At 43.9% G+C, this 17,699-nt stretch overlaps 1 protein-coding gene across 2 annotated transcripts in view; it reads left to right on the top strand.

The window, feature by feature from the left end:
- Positions 1–6,041: 6,041 nt before the first annotated feature.
- SCARB2 (scavenger receptor class B member 2) overlaps positions 6,042–17,699 on the top strand; it is a 55,609-nt gene continuing 43,951 nt past the window's right edge. Inside the window, exon 1 of one of the 2 annotated variants that reach the window (XM_055297270.2) lies at positions 6,042–6,853. In XM_055297270.2, the coding sequence (XP_055153245.1) occupies positions 6,737–6,853 (117 nt within the window). In that variant the 5' untranslated portion in view covers positions 6,042–6,736. The remainder of the gene's footprint in view (positions 6,854–17,699) is intronic. The other variant, XM_055297272.2, reaches the window with a different exon arrangement.

Below are 17,699 nucleotides of genomic sequence, written 5' to 3' on the forward strand. Positions count from 1 at the left end.
CTGTGACCTCTTGTGTTGTTTATTTAGCCCTGATTTCACAACGTGCAGGAAATCAGACAGCCTTGATATTTCACAATATGCTGGCTTTGTCACAGTGAGTTTAAACCCAACCCAAGCTTCATTTGCTTCTAGAAAGTACCATCAAAGTACCTCAACTGAGAACAGATTAGAATACATTTCATGTCAGAGTATACATTGGATATATTGGAAAGTATATTTTTGGCCACCGGACGGGCAACTCCTTCCTGGCTCTCCATTCTAGTTCAACATCAGGTTCAGGCAGAGGCATTGTCTCTCAAACACACTAATTCCAACCTCTGCTCCTCCTGGATGCCCAGGTCACCATGAGTATTCCAATGCCATAGCTTTTTTTTTTTTCTTGCAATTTTCAGTGCTTTCCTTTTACTCTCAATAAGCCTGAGGCCAGAAGTCCCAAGCAGTGGCTAAGGGGTTAAGAGCCTGGCTAGAGCATCTGATTGACTTGGATTTAGTAATACTTTTGCTTCCTACTGGCCAGTAACATTGGACTACTTAGTCAATCTCTGTGTGCCTCAGTTTCCTTATCCTTAAAATAGAATGTCTACATCATAAGGCATTATGAGGAGTAAATGAAGTAAGGCAAGCCCACTGTCTAGCATAGTGCTTGGCATATGTACAAGTAGCAGATAATACTGCTGACATATTCACCCTTTTTGCCCACTATATTTTTCTCCTCTTTCATCTCCTGACTCCTTGCCCTCCAACCACACATTCTATTAGTGAGACAACACTACACTTGTGTTTTCAGGAAAGGGAAGAGAAAAAGGCGAATAGGATATCTCCTCCTAGTTCCGTGTTTCAAAAAGTCTGCATTCTTAGGGGAACAAAAAGGAAAATAAGAATTTGAAGAGGGAAATACTCATTTTCCCATAACCCAAAACAAAATAAAAACCAAACCAAACCAAAACAAACTGGAAAAGATTCCCCTAGTTGGGGGTGCAAAGATGATAATCAGGAAGCCATGAGGGCTTCTTGATCGGAGGAGGCAGCAGACAGGGGCATGGGTAACTTCACAGAGAGGCCCTGTGGCCTGGCATAGGTGCATGTGATGTAATATAAATGGTTTATGAGCTCTCCTCTGGGATCTGTAAGCCTATCTGCATAAAATAGTTCTGTAATGTAAGAACTTTGGAATGATGGGTAGGGGAGGAGGGAGGAGAGAGTAATTTTTTTCTTATGGATCCTGTATTGCTCAGGATTTAGGATGCTCCAGAAACATTTAGGAATAACGTACGTCAAATCACTAGGGTGTGATGGTACATTTTATAGATCACCTTCAATAAGAAGAAAGCCAAGACTTTTAGAAGTATCTTGGAGCCTGACCTATCCCAAAGTAGGCAAGGCCTGGGGCCATTTCCATTCATTTTTAGGCACCTGGAACATGAAAATGATTAATAAGTGATAAAAATACTGTTTCTGTTATTTATCATGGCATAATAAACCACCCCAAAACTTAGTAGCTTGATATACAGCCATTCATTTGCTCACAATTCTGCAATTTGGACAGGACTCAGCAGGGACAGCTCATTATCTCTGTTCTGTGGGGCATGAGGTTGTATTCATCTGGAAACTTGGTTGGAGTTGTGACATCCATGTGGCCTCTCATTCTCCAGTGTCCCTCCCCACATGGTCTGTTATCATTCAGTAGACTAATCTGAGCTTCTGACATGGCAGTTAGGTCCCAAGAAGGCAAACGAAGAAGCTGCCAGATCTAAACCTGGCACTGGCACATACGGGTTCTGTCATATTCTACTGGTCAAAGCAGGTCACAAGGCCAGCCCAGATTAAAGGGAGGAAACAGACTCCACCTTTGACGTGAGGAGCAGCATGAGCCTACAAAAACAGGAAGAATTGTTGGTAGTCCTATTTGGAGATTATCTACCATACAGGGTTATAGACATTGTGGTGTATTTTTTGTTTTATTTTATTGAGATAGGGTCTCACTCTGTCGGCCAGGCTGGAGTGCAGTGACACACTCACTGCTCACTGCAGCCTTGACCTTCTGGGCTCAAGTGATCTTCCCACCTCAGCTTCTCGAGTAGCTGGGACCATAAGCAGCTGCAACCATGCCCTGCTAATTTTTTAATTTTTCTGTAGAGACGAAGTCTTGCTACATTGCCCAGGCTGATCTCAAACTCCTGGGATCAAGTGATTCTCCTGCCTTGGCTTCCCAGAATGCTGGGATTACAGGCATGAGCCACCTTGCCCTGCCTGTTGTGTATTTTAAACGTTTATATTTAACACATGAACACTTTGAACATAAAAGTATACAATGACTACATCATTAAACTCGTCATAGTATCAACTTTCTAAATTTAAGGTAGAGCCCAAAGAGCCCTCTTGCTTCCCCATGATAGCCCTTAGAGTCTGTGAAGAAAGCTCTTTTCCTAAGTCCCGAATGATTGCATAATTTCAACAGGCACTAGCAATCATTCGTTAAGTGTACTTGTTCTTCTCAGATAAAGTCTTCTGATTTTAGGTATAGAGAGGTCACCGCATCTCCTGGCCACAGCATCAGCCTCCTCATTTTCTGACCTCGTCTGTTTGTGTTGCTATAAAAATACCTGAGATTGGGTAGTGAAAAGAGGTTTATTTGGCTCATGGTTCTGCAGGCTGGACAAGACGCAGGGCACAGGCATCTGCACTGGGTGAGGGCCTCAGGCTGCTTCCACTCCTGGGAAGGCAGAAAGGGAGCACACATGTGAGGCACATAGGCAGAGAGGAAGCTAGAGAGAGAAGGAGGAGGTGCCAGCTCTTTTCAACAACCCACTCTCGGACAACTCACTCATGCCTGAGGGAGGGCATTAATCTATTCATGAACAATCTCTCCTCAGGACCCAAATACCTCCCATTGGGCCCCACCTCCAACACTGGGGATCAGATTTCAACATGAGATTTGGAGGGAACACAAATCCAAACCATAGCAGAGAAGTCACCAGGAAGATTCCTGATTGTCTCCCTGCCCTGGCATCAGCCTCCTCATCTAAACTCTGGGAGCAGTAACCCCTTCCCAAGCTGTCTGCACCTCTAGAGTGTGTTCAGGGTTATTAGTGCTTGGCAAGCAGGGGCTACTCCCTGGATGAGAGGGCAAAGTCTCTCATAGGGTGAGATGATTCTGTGGCAATAAACTAACAATGCCAATTAGCGGTGCAGACATGTCCTATAGATCAGAAATGAGGAGGAAGTCCCAAAGGGCATTGAGAAACTTAAATCTGGATTTGGGGGCTTTGTGTCAAAAGCTTCTGAAGATTGCTGTGGGTACAGAAGATGGAACTGAGCAGAAAGACAGCCAGGCCAGCTGCTAAAAAGTTGTGCCAGCCTCTGTGATAAGACAGAGATTACTGTGGGATCACAGACTGCTATTTTGGGAACATACATTATTTTCTTCAAAGCTGTTTATTTTTTCTGTAATTAGGTCCTTTTTGTTCTGTCTTATGTTAACACATTTAAAAAATGCTAGTCTGGTCAGCTGTGTTAAGAAGAACCAAGAAAGAGGTTTTCATTCGGCTTGTCCAGAGTTTTAAAGGGAAAGCAGCTTACTAACCGCCTGACATACTGGAAACAGAGTGAGATCCTCAGAGAGAAGGTAAACTGAGGGCAACTTGAGCTGAAAACCCTTGTTTAGAAACTCTCCCACACTGAGATACGTTTATCAAATTTGTCTCCATCTCTCCATCCCCACAGTCTGTTACTGTCCTGGTGGCCCAGACAAGAGACAAGAAGGGACCTCAATGAACAACGAAAAGGAAGAGTACCCTGGGATTGGTGGTCCAGGGGTGGGAGGGGTGGGTACCTATGGAGTTTGCCCTCCAGAATGGAGCCCGCAAACAGAAAATCTGATTGTAGCAGTCAGAGAGTAGGGGGTGGAAGTTCAATGTGAGCATGAACTTCTGAGTGCCAAAGTACCTAGGCAGGCAAGTTACCAAATATTTTTTTCTAGTTAGGGAAGGAGAGGACATATAGATGACAGGAGGACTTCAACCAATGCCTAGGTAGGGGACATGTGAAGGTTAGTGGGCTAGCATTGCTCCTTAAGCAAACTGGGGCACAGAGCAGAATTAATGTAGCTAACTGGAACTTAACAGCAGAGAAGAGGCAGGATTAGGGGAAGAGAAAGGCTGCGGATTGTGGACACCTGAGGACTGGAGACCACCCACCCATCAGACTGGGGACAGCTGAATCATTCAGGACCCCACCAGGTTCTATTTGCACACAGGACTGGTCCTCTGGGGCTGCTGCTTGAAGAGCTTTGGTAGCTACAAAATGTCCCAGCCTCAGTCCTGCCCTCACCATCTGCTCCAGCTATCTACTGAGTAACCTACCACACCAACACTCAGTGGCTTAAACAATAATCCTTTCTTTTGCATTTTGAGCAGGGCTCAGCAGGGACCACTCACCTCTGCTCTATAATGTCTAGGGCCTGTGACTCAAAAGGCTAGGGACAGCTGGGGACTGGTGGGACATTTCTCTTCCTACAGACTCAGGGCTTCTCCCCACAGTCTTTCCCATGTTCTCTGCAGCAGTCTCCGGGTAGCTGAACTTAGGGGTGACTTGAGGCTCCAAGAGCAAGAATTTCCAGAGGCCCCGGCAGAAGTTGCAAGGCATTTATGATCTAGCTTCAGAAGTTCCAGGATATGGTCATTTCCACTGTATTCTATTGGTTTAACAAATTGCTAAAACCTGCCCAAATTCAAAGCGAGAAAGTGTAGACCCTACCTCTCAACGAAAGGAGTAACAAATAATTTGCCACCATTTTTAAACCATCATGCTATCTCACCAAGTCCTCAACAAAGCCTCCTAACTGATTTGCTGTCCTCAGATTCTCATTAGTGACAGATTGGGACGCAGCAATGCACAGAGTAGAAAAAGTGAGGGTTTCGGAGGCCAACAGCCAGCCCTACAACCTGGTTCAGGCAGGATCCACCACTCAGCAACCGGTTGAGCTTGTTAGGTTACTTCACTCAGAGCTCCAGTGTTCTTGAGTGTAAAATGAGGATAATACACTACAGTTGCCAAGAAAATGTACTTCTTGGATCTTGGAGTGTAGACAGTATAACTGACCAATGGCTCCGCCTCAACTGCTGAGCTCTGCTGAAATCCATCCCGATATTTATCCATAGGTTGCTGCAAAGGCCAGCTTCCGAAGGCTGCTCCCAGCTCATGACTGAGCACAGCAGGGATACTAAGGCAGGCCTCTTTCTGGGAGATGCCAGACTTCTGGGACAAGCCCATTTGGCTAAAGGATTCCCCACCCCAATGGCCTTGCTGAACTTTTTATACATGAACTGTATATAGTATCAAATGCTTCCTTCACCCAACCTTCCTTCCTTGCTTGCCTCTTTCCTTCACAAGGATCACACCTGCATCCCAGGTTCAGCTCCCTGTTTTCCCTCAAAACTCTCTTGCATAGTACCCCCATCTGGGACTGTTTCTGGAGGACTGGGACAAACACAACCTCCTACTCATAGGACTGCCAAGGGTATTAAATGAGTAGAACTGTGCAAAGAACCTAGTAAAGGGCTGGCATAGAAGAAACACTCATTTAACGAACACTTCTTGAGTCCTGGCTGTGTGCAGGTCTTGGTCCTGGGTGTCTGGGACACCACAGTGAACAAAGCAGGCAAGAACACCAGCCATGCCTGCTTTAAGCTCCGTCCCAACTTCCACATCTTTAACAGGATACCAAGAGCCCTTCAAAGTCTGACCCCCTTGGGGCATCAACACCTCCGACTCCACCCCCTGAACACCTGAGCCTACAGTCAGAAGGAACTTCCTTCTTGCTTCCTACATGTTTGCTCTTTCACCCCAATGCCTTTGCTCACCGTTTCCTTCTCCGTGAAATGCCTCCTCCTCCCGTTTTTGCACATCTTCCTTTCTTGCACATACCCCTTACGTGACAAACTTATGCATCCCCCAGGCCCCAGTTCAATGTGGGGCCCTAGGTCATCCAGGCAGAACATGCTTGCTGGCATGATCTCAGCAGGCACCTGGTAGAAGCACTTGTTACATTGTGTTATAATTGCGGTAACAGTGTCCCCGCTAACTTGCGAGCGCCTCTAGAGCAGGGGAATGTCCCAGCCACCTTGAATCCCCCGCGCGTGGCCCATGGAAGGCCCTCAGACCTATCTGCGGAATGAGTAAATGAGTGTGTGAACCAGGTTCGGCGATTTCGGTGGGGTGAGCGCTGGGCCTGCGGTGCAGGGCGCTGGGAGCGGCCAGGCCGGGCCTGGCTCAGGCGCCGCAGCTACTCAGGGCCACAGGGGACCGGCGGGGGAGGGCGCGGGCCGAATCACTGCCGCCGCCGCAGGGCACATGACTGCGGCCTCCGCCCCCGCCCGCCTCCCCGCGCAGTCGCCGGCGGTCGCCTCCCGGGGTTGCGGCGAGCCCGGCCCGCGAACGTCACGTCCCTGCGCGCTCCTGCACTCTCCCGAGCAGCGCTAGGCGGGCGCCGCGGCTGCCCGGCGAAGGAAATCGAAACCCAGGCCGGGCCCGTCCCTCCGCGGCCCCATCCGCCCAGTGCACCCGGGGCCGCGCTCGCCAGGCCGCGGAGCCCAGAGCTGCGCGCACGAACCGGGCGCCGGGAGGGCGCGGCGCCGAAGGGTCCCGGGTCTTCCGACGCCTCTGCGGCGGCTCCTCCCTCCTTGCAGTTGGATCCCGGGCGGGTGTGGCCCGGCCCGGCCCGTGAGCGGCACACAGAATGGGCCGATGCTGCTTCTACACGGCGGGGACGTTGTCCCTGCTCCTGCTGGTGACCAGCGTCACGCTGCTGGTGGCCCGGGTCTTCCAGAAGGCTGTAGACCAGAGTATCGAAAAGGTGAGGCGGGGCGGGCTGTGTGTGTGTTGTGGAGTCTTCCAGCCCACCCTCCCATCCCTGCTGCTGCATCTTGTATGGGGAACACCTGCACTCGGGCAGACCCTCTGCACTAGAGCTCTTCTTGCGTCCCTGTCTTCCAGGGCTTGGTAGGCGAGGGTTAAAGAAGGATGGGGAAGGATGGAGCCGACTCTATTCCCTTTACAGTAATAAGTAAGGCTATGGATCCTGACTTTTAAAAAGGCCTTCGGTTGTGTTCTATCGTTTGCATCTCTCCCCACTCCTTCCGTCTACACCCCAATCTCAGGTGGGCCCAAACTTGTCTCCCTCCCACTTCATGAAGAAACAGAACTGAATGAAAGACACCGCAGAAGAGGCAGGTTATGTTGTCTGCTTGCTGTGGCCTTTGAAGTGGTGTGCGCCCGGGGATGAGACGCGGGTGTGCGGTCTATTGTGTTCTTGCCCTCTTGGGCTGGGCAGGGGCATTTGGTAGCTGGGCCAGTCCTTAGGCTGGGTGACATTTCGTCCATCAGTCTTTGCTGAACGCTGATTTAGTGGCTTTGTATCTTGTACCAACAGTCTGTGTTGCTTTGTCTCACCATGAATTCTTGTTTTTCTCAAACGGCCATAATTTTCAGGCACAGATGCATTTAGATTCCCTACAAGAATCTGAACTTGTCTCTTCATCTAGATGATTGGGCTGGAGAGCCAGTCCTTTAAGAAGACTTCATCTTTTGATTTCACTGGTCATTTCATCTGCCCTTTCCCCCACATCCACCAAGCTGTGTCAAAAGAGGAACAAGAGAGAGTTACTGGGATCATTTTTTCCTTAAAAAAGAAAAAAATCACTGGAGCAGCAGCCTTTCTTGTTAGCATCCATAACTGCACGCTTCATTTCTCCCACTGGTCTGCACTTGCTGTGGCCAGATAAAAAAGCCCAGGCCTAGTCTACTTTGAATCACTGCACTCTCCAGTTAGTAAAGCTGTTTTATTCCAGGTGGCAATGGATATATTCCTTTAACTGAGTTTCCAAAAGTAATTAAGTGAGTACCTGAAATCTGGCAGTTAAAGGCAGTTTTTCAAAAAGCACCATGGCAAAGCATAATGTAATTTTTAAAGTTCACATTGCCAAGGGAAGACAAGGCCCACTGTCTGAGCGTCTCGGGGGTCAGTTTCCTCTGAGCAATCATGTTCAAGGAGAAAAGAAACTGAATCCTTTCTCCACTCCTGTCCATGTCCAAATCCATGGTGAGCTGCGTTTGAGGACGTAAACTCTCTCTTTGCGTGACTAGAGTAAAGCAATCCAATTATAGTCAATATGTGAGTTTTCTTATATGGCTTTGAAAGGCTGTTTCAAGGAGCCCTATAGGATGAGTGATCTTCCCGGTGGTTCCCATATAGCCAGCCCTTAGATTCTCTGTGTGTCTCCATTTCTGTGGGTGAGGAGGTGGCTGTAGGGCAACTTGGCTGGGGCCTGAGTTTGTGTTGGTATTTCCAAGTGGTTTTCTCCATGAGGAATGGACTCTGTTCTGATAGGTAACAGTACAGGGAAGTGGACTTTCAGAGCTGCTCAATCCCAGCTAACGAGGACTGCATGGTGTATTGTATGAAACTAAAGGACAGGGCTAGTTTCAGTGGGCAGATGTGGAAATACTGTTGTCATTAGAGGTAAGTCACACATCGCTATTTTGCTTTTTCCTGGATTACCTGTAGGGTGGTAGGTAGCATGGGACAGTGGGAAAGAGTGAGGATCTCACACTCCTGGACATGAAACCTAGCTTCCACCGTGTCCCAGCTGGGTGACCATGGGCTGTTTAATCTTACTTGATTCATGTTTTCCCCATGTGTAAATAGGGATAATAAGGACTAACAATCACATCTGCTTTGTCAAATTATTCTTACAACCTTAAGGTGTGATCTGTCTGGGATATAGTTAGTGCTTAATAAGTGATAGCAACTGTATTTTTATTAGAAGCCACACAAATACATGAGATTTGGAGTCAGATGCCATATGTTCAAATCCTATCCTTTCCAGTATAAGCTTTATGACTTACGTCAAGTTACTTAACTTACCTGGTCCTCAATTTCATTGCTTGTAAAACTGGGGATATGAGCTGTTAGCTAACTTGGGCACAGTGATGCATTTAACATGAAACTTGCAAAGTTAAGCTTTGGGTCCCTCACTTGCACAGGCCCTTGCAAAGCCCTGTACCTCATTCTGTATCCCAAATTTTCTTTTTTCTTAAGAAGGACCCTTCAAATTGTATAAGCTTCAGGACCCACAAAACCTGGATTTGTCTCTGCATGTGTATTATTGTAGCACCAAGTATAAAGCACTTAGCATAGTATCAGGCACAGAATAGGTAATCAATATATGGCAGTCATCTTTATTGCCACTAGTATTACTATGGGAGAATTCATTCATAACTTGATTGTAATGTAGTTATAATATAATCTACTCTGATATTTCCACTTCTTTGTTTTTTCATTTGAAGATTGTCTATGCCCTGACTTGTCTACATCAAAAAGGTGAGAGGGAAAAGGGATGAAATTCAAATGAGTAGGTGTGGGAAGCTTAGTAAGATAATTCCTATCCAAAAAGTTGTCTCAAATGATAATTGTCCTTGAACCCTGCAGTGACCAGAGGTAACTGAAGAGAGACTTTTAATTTTGGCCAGTGAATATAGCAGAAGGAACCAAGACAATTTTGTTTCATTTTTGGCCTCAGTGGTGACTGCCTCATATTGGGCAAGGCCTGTAATTGTTTCTGCTTCAATTTTCTCACTTGCAAGAGAGGCATAATAGTACTTCTCCTCTCTTTTTCCCACACCCTCTTCCTAGGGGATATTATGAGCATTAATAAGGCATTTCCTTACAAGCATTTGGGCCTTCATGAAGAGAGAGCTTTGCAGAGACCCAGCAGTTCCTTTTCCTCCCTTAGGCCTGGAAAGGCAGGAGTTTATGTTACATTTCATCTAGTATCCCAGTGAACTGCCTTGACACCTAGCACAGTGCCTGAGATACATATTAAATGCCTCTTGACTCGCCTGTGATCATTTTAATAGAAAGAAGAGTGTCCTGAGAATCAGCAGAACTGAGTCAAACATTTTTTTCTATCCCTAAGGATTTCTTGGACTAAGCTGAACAAGCACAGTGGCAAGTTATTTAATTCCTCAAAACCTAAGGATCCTCATTTTGGAAATAGGAATAATAAGGATAAGAATACTTAGCTCATAGAGTTGTCACAAGAATGAAATAATATGATTTCTATAAAGCACCCAGCACAACGTTTTGCCCAATGCCTGAACGTTAACATTTGTTATGTCTTTAGCTATATTTGTCATCTGTGAATTGAAACTTATTATACAAGCTATGGTTCCTCTTAGCTCCAAACTTCTGAGATCCCATGACCTTTGAGAGCAGCTGTGCAGTTCAGAATATTAAGTTTGCGCTCCTAATCTCTGCAGACGTGCTGGCAGTTTGACTGTCTCCCAGTAATAGGGATGCAGAACTGGCCACAGTCAGGGCTGGCCAACAAGAGATGGGCTGGCAAGGGAACCAGTGGGAGACTGTTTACACCTTTGACTTCCTCTTCACAGGTCAAGGCAGGACTGTAGCATTAGGTCTCAGAAATGCAATGAACAGGACAAATACACTTCCCCTTCATCTGGACCTGAGGCTCTGGGCAAGTCAGTACGATCTGGTTTCTTTTGGGAGCCATAGAAACTCTGGAGCTGTTCTACTGATGCCTCAAGAAGTAAAATATAGGCCAGGCGTGGTGGCTCACGCCTGTAATCCTAACACTTTGGGAGGCTGAGTCAGGTGGATCACAAGGTTGGGAGTTCGAGACCAGCCTGGCCAATATGGTGAAACCCTGTCTCTACTAAAAATACAGAAATTAGCTAGGAGTGGTGGCGGGTGCCTGTAATCCCAGCTACTCAGGAGGCTGAGGCAGGAGAATCACTTGAACCCGGGAGGTAGAGGTTGCAGTGAGCCAAGATGGCTCCATTGAACTCCAGCCTGGGCGACAGAGCAAGACTCTGTCTCAAAAAAAAAAAGAAAAAAAGTAAAATGTAATCACTGATAACCAGATTGCTTTGATTGGTGACTATATGGGATCTTGTTTTTTAAAGTCAAATCAGCAAAACATCTTTATTGATGTGTATGCAAAGGCATTCGGCTATATATAATTTTAAAAGGCTCCTTCTTGCATACCTACCTCATCTCCTGGGTTGCCTCTATTCAAAGAAGACTTATCTTAGTCTGAGATTTTTCTTGATCAGAAAAAACCAGTAAAGATATCTTAAATCTGTTATCTTACAGTCAAGGAAATTGAGGCGTTTGGAATAGAAGTGACTTATCTAAAGTCAAATGGAGAGGGAGGGAGAGAGCGTGCCAGCTGGCCTCCTGATCCTGAACCCACTTTTCCCATCTCAAGGATGACCATACATCCCATTTGCCTGGAATAGTCCTACATGGTTTCTGTGTACCTGTTGTACTGGTGTAATCACTAACACCCCCTTTCCTCCAAAAGATTTCTGCTTTGGACAATCAATTCTGTGGCCATCCCTCACCTCTCATGCCACATTGTCCTTACAGACCACAATGTATCCCACTTCCTGGCTGTCTTAAGGAGTTGAGGCCTACTCAGACTAGCTCAGGCAAGATAGGATTCTTTTTTCTTTTTGTAAATCTGGAAGGGGAAGCTCATAGAAATCAAAGGGCAAGAACCATGGCACAGTAAGGCCTCCTGAGAGGACAATCAAAAGTGGAAAGTCAGCAGGAACCAGGCACACTTTGCCTCCCACTTTTTCCTCTGCTTTCTCCACCAACAGGCTTCCTCTGTTTACTCAGCCTGGCTCTGTACTCATCCGGGCTTGCTTAGCCCCGCCTCAGTGTGACTTTCCAGCTGCTGACCTCTCATAGACGTGCTTCATCTCCTAGTTTCTCTTTTCCAAGTTTATAACGGAGCAATGTGATTGGCTCAGCACAGGAAGAAACTATAGCACTGTAAACAGAGGCAGTGTCATTAATCTCCTTGCAAGATTCTCTAACTCCTAAGCAAAATTATCCAAATTCTTTCCTGGCTTTTAGAAACACAATCTTGTGATATCAAAATCATATTAAGTTTATTTTAGTGTCTTACTAATTCATGTTGACTATGAGTGCATTCCTTATTAATGATTAGACAATATAGTGGGCTAACAGTTGTCAGCATAGCCCCTAGACTCTAGGAGATGCATCTAAATCACTTACAAAGATTTAGAAAATACCAGACCCCATCCCAGACTTGCTGAATCAGGCTGATTAGGAACAGAACTCAGGTTAAAGTGCTTATCATAAAATCTATTACTGGAGGCAGGTTGCTGTGGGATCGTAGTCTGCAATTTTGGGAATATGCATTTTTTAAATAGTTGTTTATATTTGTATAGTGATTATTTTAGACCATGTCTTCATTCCTTAAGATGGTAATTCTAATTGAGGATATTACTACTAATAATTACTATTAATCTGCAAGTTTACATTAAAGGAAATATTATTTGGTGAGGAGGGGAAGGTTCCTGCCTGTGGAAACTACTTTGCTTTATTGTTAAATAAATCCAAGATTTCATTCTGTCAGGCTACAGCAGAGGGGCCATCTGTTCTGCCAGACATTTGCTTGTTTCCCAGGAAGAATCGGGAGGTGGAATTATAAGCCCATTAATGAAAACATAGGATGTTGGCCAAGTGACTAGACATTCCTGGCCATATCATCAAGATATGCACTATCTATACACTATACACTAAGGAAGGGACCATTTTTAATCCAAGCTGGTGACTGGAAAAAACAACCGAGGGAAAATAAAGACCACTTTAGGTGTTTGCTTTCTATATCTAAAAGCACCTTTAGGTACATGCTTTGGCAGTCATTCTTTTATTTGACAAATATTTACTGAGTGTGTACCATTTGCAAGGCAGTGTGCTAAGAGCTATGCATATAACACTAAACAAGATGCAGTCCCTACCCTTACAGATTTTATAATCCAATTTAAACTCCTGGGCCCCTCATACTCTTAAAAATTATTGAGGACCCCAAAGAACTTGTTTCCATGGGTTATACCTATTGATATTTACAATATTAGAAATTGAAACTGATAATGTATTTTTGAGAAATGTTTAAAACAGAAGAATACACAAGCACATATTCCAATATGACATCATTATATATCACGTAACCTCTGGAAAACTCCACTCTACACTCAGAGAAATAATAGAATTAAAAAGGCAAATGATACCTTAGTATTAAAATAGTTTTGACCTTGTGGGCCCCTCCTAAGAAGGTCTTGGGGCTCCCCAGGGGTCCTGAGATCACACTTTGAGAACTGTTGATCTAGTTTTCATTTAATTAATTATTTTGATTTTTAGAATATTTTTAAAAATACATGATATCCCTGTTTTATATTCCTGTAAGGCCAGTTTGGAAGCTATCTTGTTAACGTTTTCAAACAACCAGGATTTTGCTTGGTGTGTCTTTCATTTACTGTGACCTTTTGGCTTTCATGTGAGTCCAGTGTTAAAAACAGGAGTTCGGGCCATCAGTAATTCCAGTTCGACAATCTCCTGTCTTTCCCCGAGTGCTGATCAAAGTAGACAAGAGCATTCATATCTCCATAATTAAATTACTCAATAATTCCCTTCTGGCCACAGCCCTGCAGGGATTTTCAACCCGTATGACGTAGTTTGGTATTTTAATCTAGTACGAAAGCTCTCTTTGAAGGTAGAGGTCCTGTCATATTTAGTTTTGTGTCTTTTCTTACTGCCAAATGCAATGTCTTATTCAAAATAGATGGTCAGTAAGTATTACTTGGATGAATAGAGAAAATAATTTCTTTGGAAATGATTTTGTTTGCATTTTGTTGTTTAGTCTCACATTTTGCCTCACTCTGTAGGCCAGTGGTCACAGGTTTGTCTCATGAATGATTTATACCTTTAAAATCTGGAAACTTCACCTATTGGTCCAGACTTCCAGCTTCTCTTGAAACATGTGGATGTTCTTTGGTACTCATCATACCAGTTCTGTGTGGTAGCCGTCTCGGCAGAAAAGAGGCTGACCCTTAGAAGAGACCTGCCTTCCCTGTTTCCCACTGTCTTGGTCCATTCAGGCTGCTGTCACAAAATAGCATAGACTGGGTGGCTTATAAACAACAGAAATTTATTTCTTACAGTTCTAGAGGCTGGGAAGTCCAAGATCAAGGCCCTGGCAGATTTGGGGTTGGGTGAGGGTCCACTGCCTCATGGATTATGGTCTTCTCACTCTAACCTCACATGGCAAATGAACTTTCTGGGGTACCTTTTATGAGAACTAATCCCATTCGAGAGGGTTCTACGCTCATGACCTAATCACCTCCAAAGGCCCCACCTCCTAATCTCACCACCTTGGGGGTAAGGATATCAACAAAGGAGTTTTGAGGGGACATAAACATTCAGACCACAGCACCCACTGTCCTTTGCGCCCTTATTGGCTCCCAAGGCCCAGTGAAGGTATCTGTTGTTGTGCATGTGCTGTTGTGTTTCTTAGAGAAATATTTCTCTATATCGACACTCCTTACCAAAAGAAGGAAAATGAAAGATAGCTTGAGAGGATCATGTGTTTAACAGAAATGGGGGAGGGCATGAATATTGCTGCTGGGGTTTGACATGCAAACAAATGTACAAACCCACCGCCTGTGTCACTCATTTGCCCTAGCCATCTGGCCCCTTCAGCATCTGAATTTTACACACTTTCCAGAGACAGTGTGAGGCAGAGTGCCATTGTTACACTAATGTAATCACTCATCACAAGTCCCTTTTTTTAAATTCATTTTTTAATTGACAAGTCAAAATTGTACATATTTAGGGCATGCAACATGATGTTTTGAGAGATATAAGATAGATACACATAGTGAAATGGCTAAATCAAGCTGTTTAACATATGCATTAACTCAATTACTTATCTTTGTTTTGTGGTAAGAACGCTTAAAATCTAATCTCAGCATTTTTCAAGTATACAATATTTTGGGTTTTTTTAAATTTTATTTTTGTTTTTGTTTTTGTTTTGAGATAGGGCTTCTCTCTATCACCCAGGCTGGAGTACAGTGCCACTACCATGGCTCACTGCAGCCTTGACCTCCTGGGTTCAAGCCATCTTCCTGCCTTAACCTCTAAAGTTGCTGGAACTACAGGTGTGCACCATGCCAGGCTAATTTTTAAATATTTTTTTGTAGAGATGGGGTCTTGCTGTGTTTCCCAGGCTGGTCTCAAATTCCTGAGCTTAAGCAATCCTCCCACCTTTGCCTCCTAAAGTGCTGGGATTACAGGCATGAGCCACTGTGCCTGGCCCAATATATGGTTATTCACTGTAATCACCATGATGTATGTTAGATCTCTTGAATTTGTTTATATCAAACTGAAATTTTGTGTCCTTTGACTAACATCTCACCAGTCCTCCCAGCCCCCACAATTCCCATTTTAAGGATATTTTCTTTTAACACTGTACTTCTGATAATCAACAGTAATGGAAGAGGAGGCATAGAAATAGGTAGGTAATGAAAATATTACTTATTTCAATTTTGAGAGATATAATCACAACCAACAGGTTGCAAAATAATGAGACTGGCTGTGCAAGTTACACACAGAATGTGGGCCTTGTTTCCATGGCCTTATTTCTTATTTATTCACATCTGAAAATCCTCTTTCTCACCCTCCTCCCCACTCCCCATATATGTATATATATATATTCCCCTCCCGCCCCCAATTTTCACCTGGTTCTATGTTTAAGTTTCTATCCAGTAGCTGCTTTTTTTCCCTTTAGGTCATCAGTTCTCAAACTTGGTTGTACATTTGTAATCACCTAGAAACTTTCAAAAATAAGTTAGTGGGTATTTTGTAGCAGGAGGTTTTTTGGGATTGCCATTCCACCATATTGTCCTGTATGTAATTTATAAACAAAGTAACAGTTCACCCATGAGCTAGCATTTGAATCTGAACTATCAGAGCCCATTAGTTAAAATTATGACAGTTGCAAAATCAAAATGAGTTAAGCAACGGTGACATAAATAAATGAATGCCAATACATTTTTACTGAGTTAAAATAAGGTCAGGGAGTAAGAGTAGAATGTTAATGGCAGTTTATTTCTTTTATGTAAACAGTGGAAATTACTTAAATTACTGCAAGAGTCTGGGTTAGATTTGCTTCGTTTCAGGGAGCAATTTTAAAAAACAAAGCAAATCAATTGGTGTTTTGTCATTTGATGAGTTTTATTAATGTGGAGTCCAGTATACAATTAGGCCAATATACCATCCATACACAATTAGGCCAAGTTCTCCAAGTTGGTCTGCATTATCTCTGGATGAATTTAGACTGTGCAGATGGCAACATGGATGCTTAAGTTGTGTTTAATTATTAAGTAGCACTTTACTGACCTTAAAGAACAACCAGTAGTGCTCTTGAATCCCGAAACTTTCCTTAAAAGTATTACTGATTCCCATGAAAGCCTAATGGATTCCTGAGTGCTTATTTTTATCACTTGGAAGTGGCTTACATCAGGACAGCTGGTTTAACCACTCTCATGGTATTGCCTTCCCAAAAGATTGCTGTCAGGCTGACTTGGGTTGTGGCTGTATTAAGTCATGTCAGTGTTCAGCAGTCAAGCTAATCCAGCCTGCATCTGTTCCTTCATCTGCAGGTCAGGTGTCAGCCCGGCCAGTGACTCTATGTTCACTACACACAGCTCAGAGAGGCTGTTCTCATTTCTCTCTCTGACCAGCCTTCTGTGTACCCAAATGGAAGCTTATGCTGGTTGAAGATTCTTTTACTTTTGTTTTAAAACAGTCTCACTTCATACATGGTAAAAACTATTATGCTTCTCCAGTAATTCAAGAAATGCGAGTTCAAACAAGAAGATGCTATTTTGCCACTACTAAAGAAGCAAAGATTTCTGAAAACCTTAAACACCAATATTGGGATGGATATGCTGAAATGGTTGCTTATATACTGCTTTCTGGAGCAACTTGTTGACATTTAAAGGCTCATGAGTTCATGAAAACTTTTGTCTCTAGACCCAATAATCCCAATCTAGGAGTCTATTCTCAGAAATTATTCACTGATTTGGGCTAGGTGTGGTGCCTCACGCCTGTAATCCCAGCACTTTGGGAGGCCGAGGTAGGTGGATCACTTGAGGCCAGGAGTTAGAGACCAGCCTGGCCCACATGGTTAAACCCCATCTCTACTAAAAATACAAAAAGTAGCTAGGTGTAGTGGTGTGCACCTGTAATCCCAGCTACTCCAGTGGCTGAGGCATGACAGTCACAAGTTGCAGTGAGCCAAGATTGCACCACTGCACTCCAGCCTGGGTGACAAGAGCAAGACTCTGTCTCAAAAAAAAAAAATTATTCACTAATTTGGACAAATATATTCAAGAACATTTACTTCAGCATGAAAACAACACAAATGTCCTATAGTAAAAGAATGATTAAATAAACTGATTTAGTATATTTTTTAAAATATACTAATACAGTGGATTAGTATACAGACATTAAAATAACAGTTTCAAAACCTACTTAATAACAAGGATAATCATTTATAAAAGATGCGTGAAAAAATGATACAATACATATGATCTCAATTTTGTTTAAAATACACATATATATGACTAGACCAGAGGGAAATAAACCCATATGTTAACAGCGATGATGTGGATTACAGGGGACTTAAATTTTCTTCCTTTTACTTTCTTCATTGTCCAAATTTTCTGTGACAAATATGATGGAATGGGTAGGGAATGGATGGAGTAGCATTTACCTGATTTAAAGTAACAACAGGCTGGGCACG

Source organism: Symphalangus syndactylus, chromosome 10, assembly GCF_028878055.3.
Source record: "Symphalangus syndactylus isolate Jambi chromosome 10, NHGRI_mSymSyn1-v2.1_pri, whole genome shotgun sequence".
Lineage (NCBI taxonomy): Eukaryota > Metazoa > Chordata > Mammalia > Primates > Hylobatidae > Symphalangus > Symphalangus syndactylus.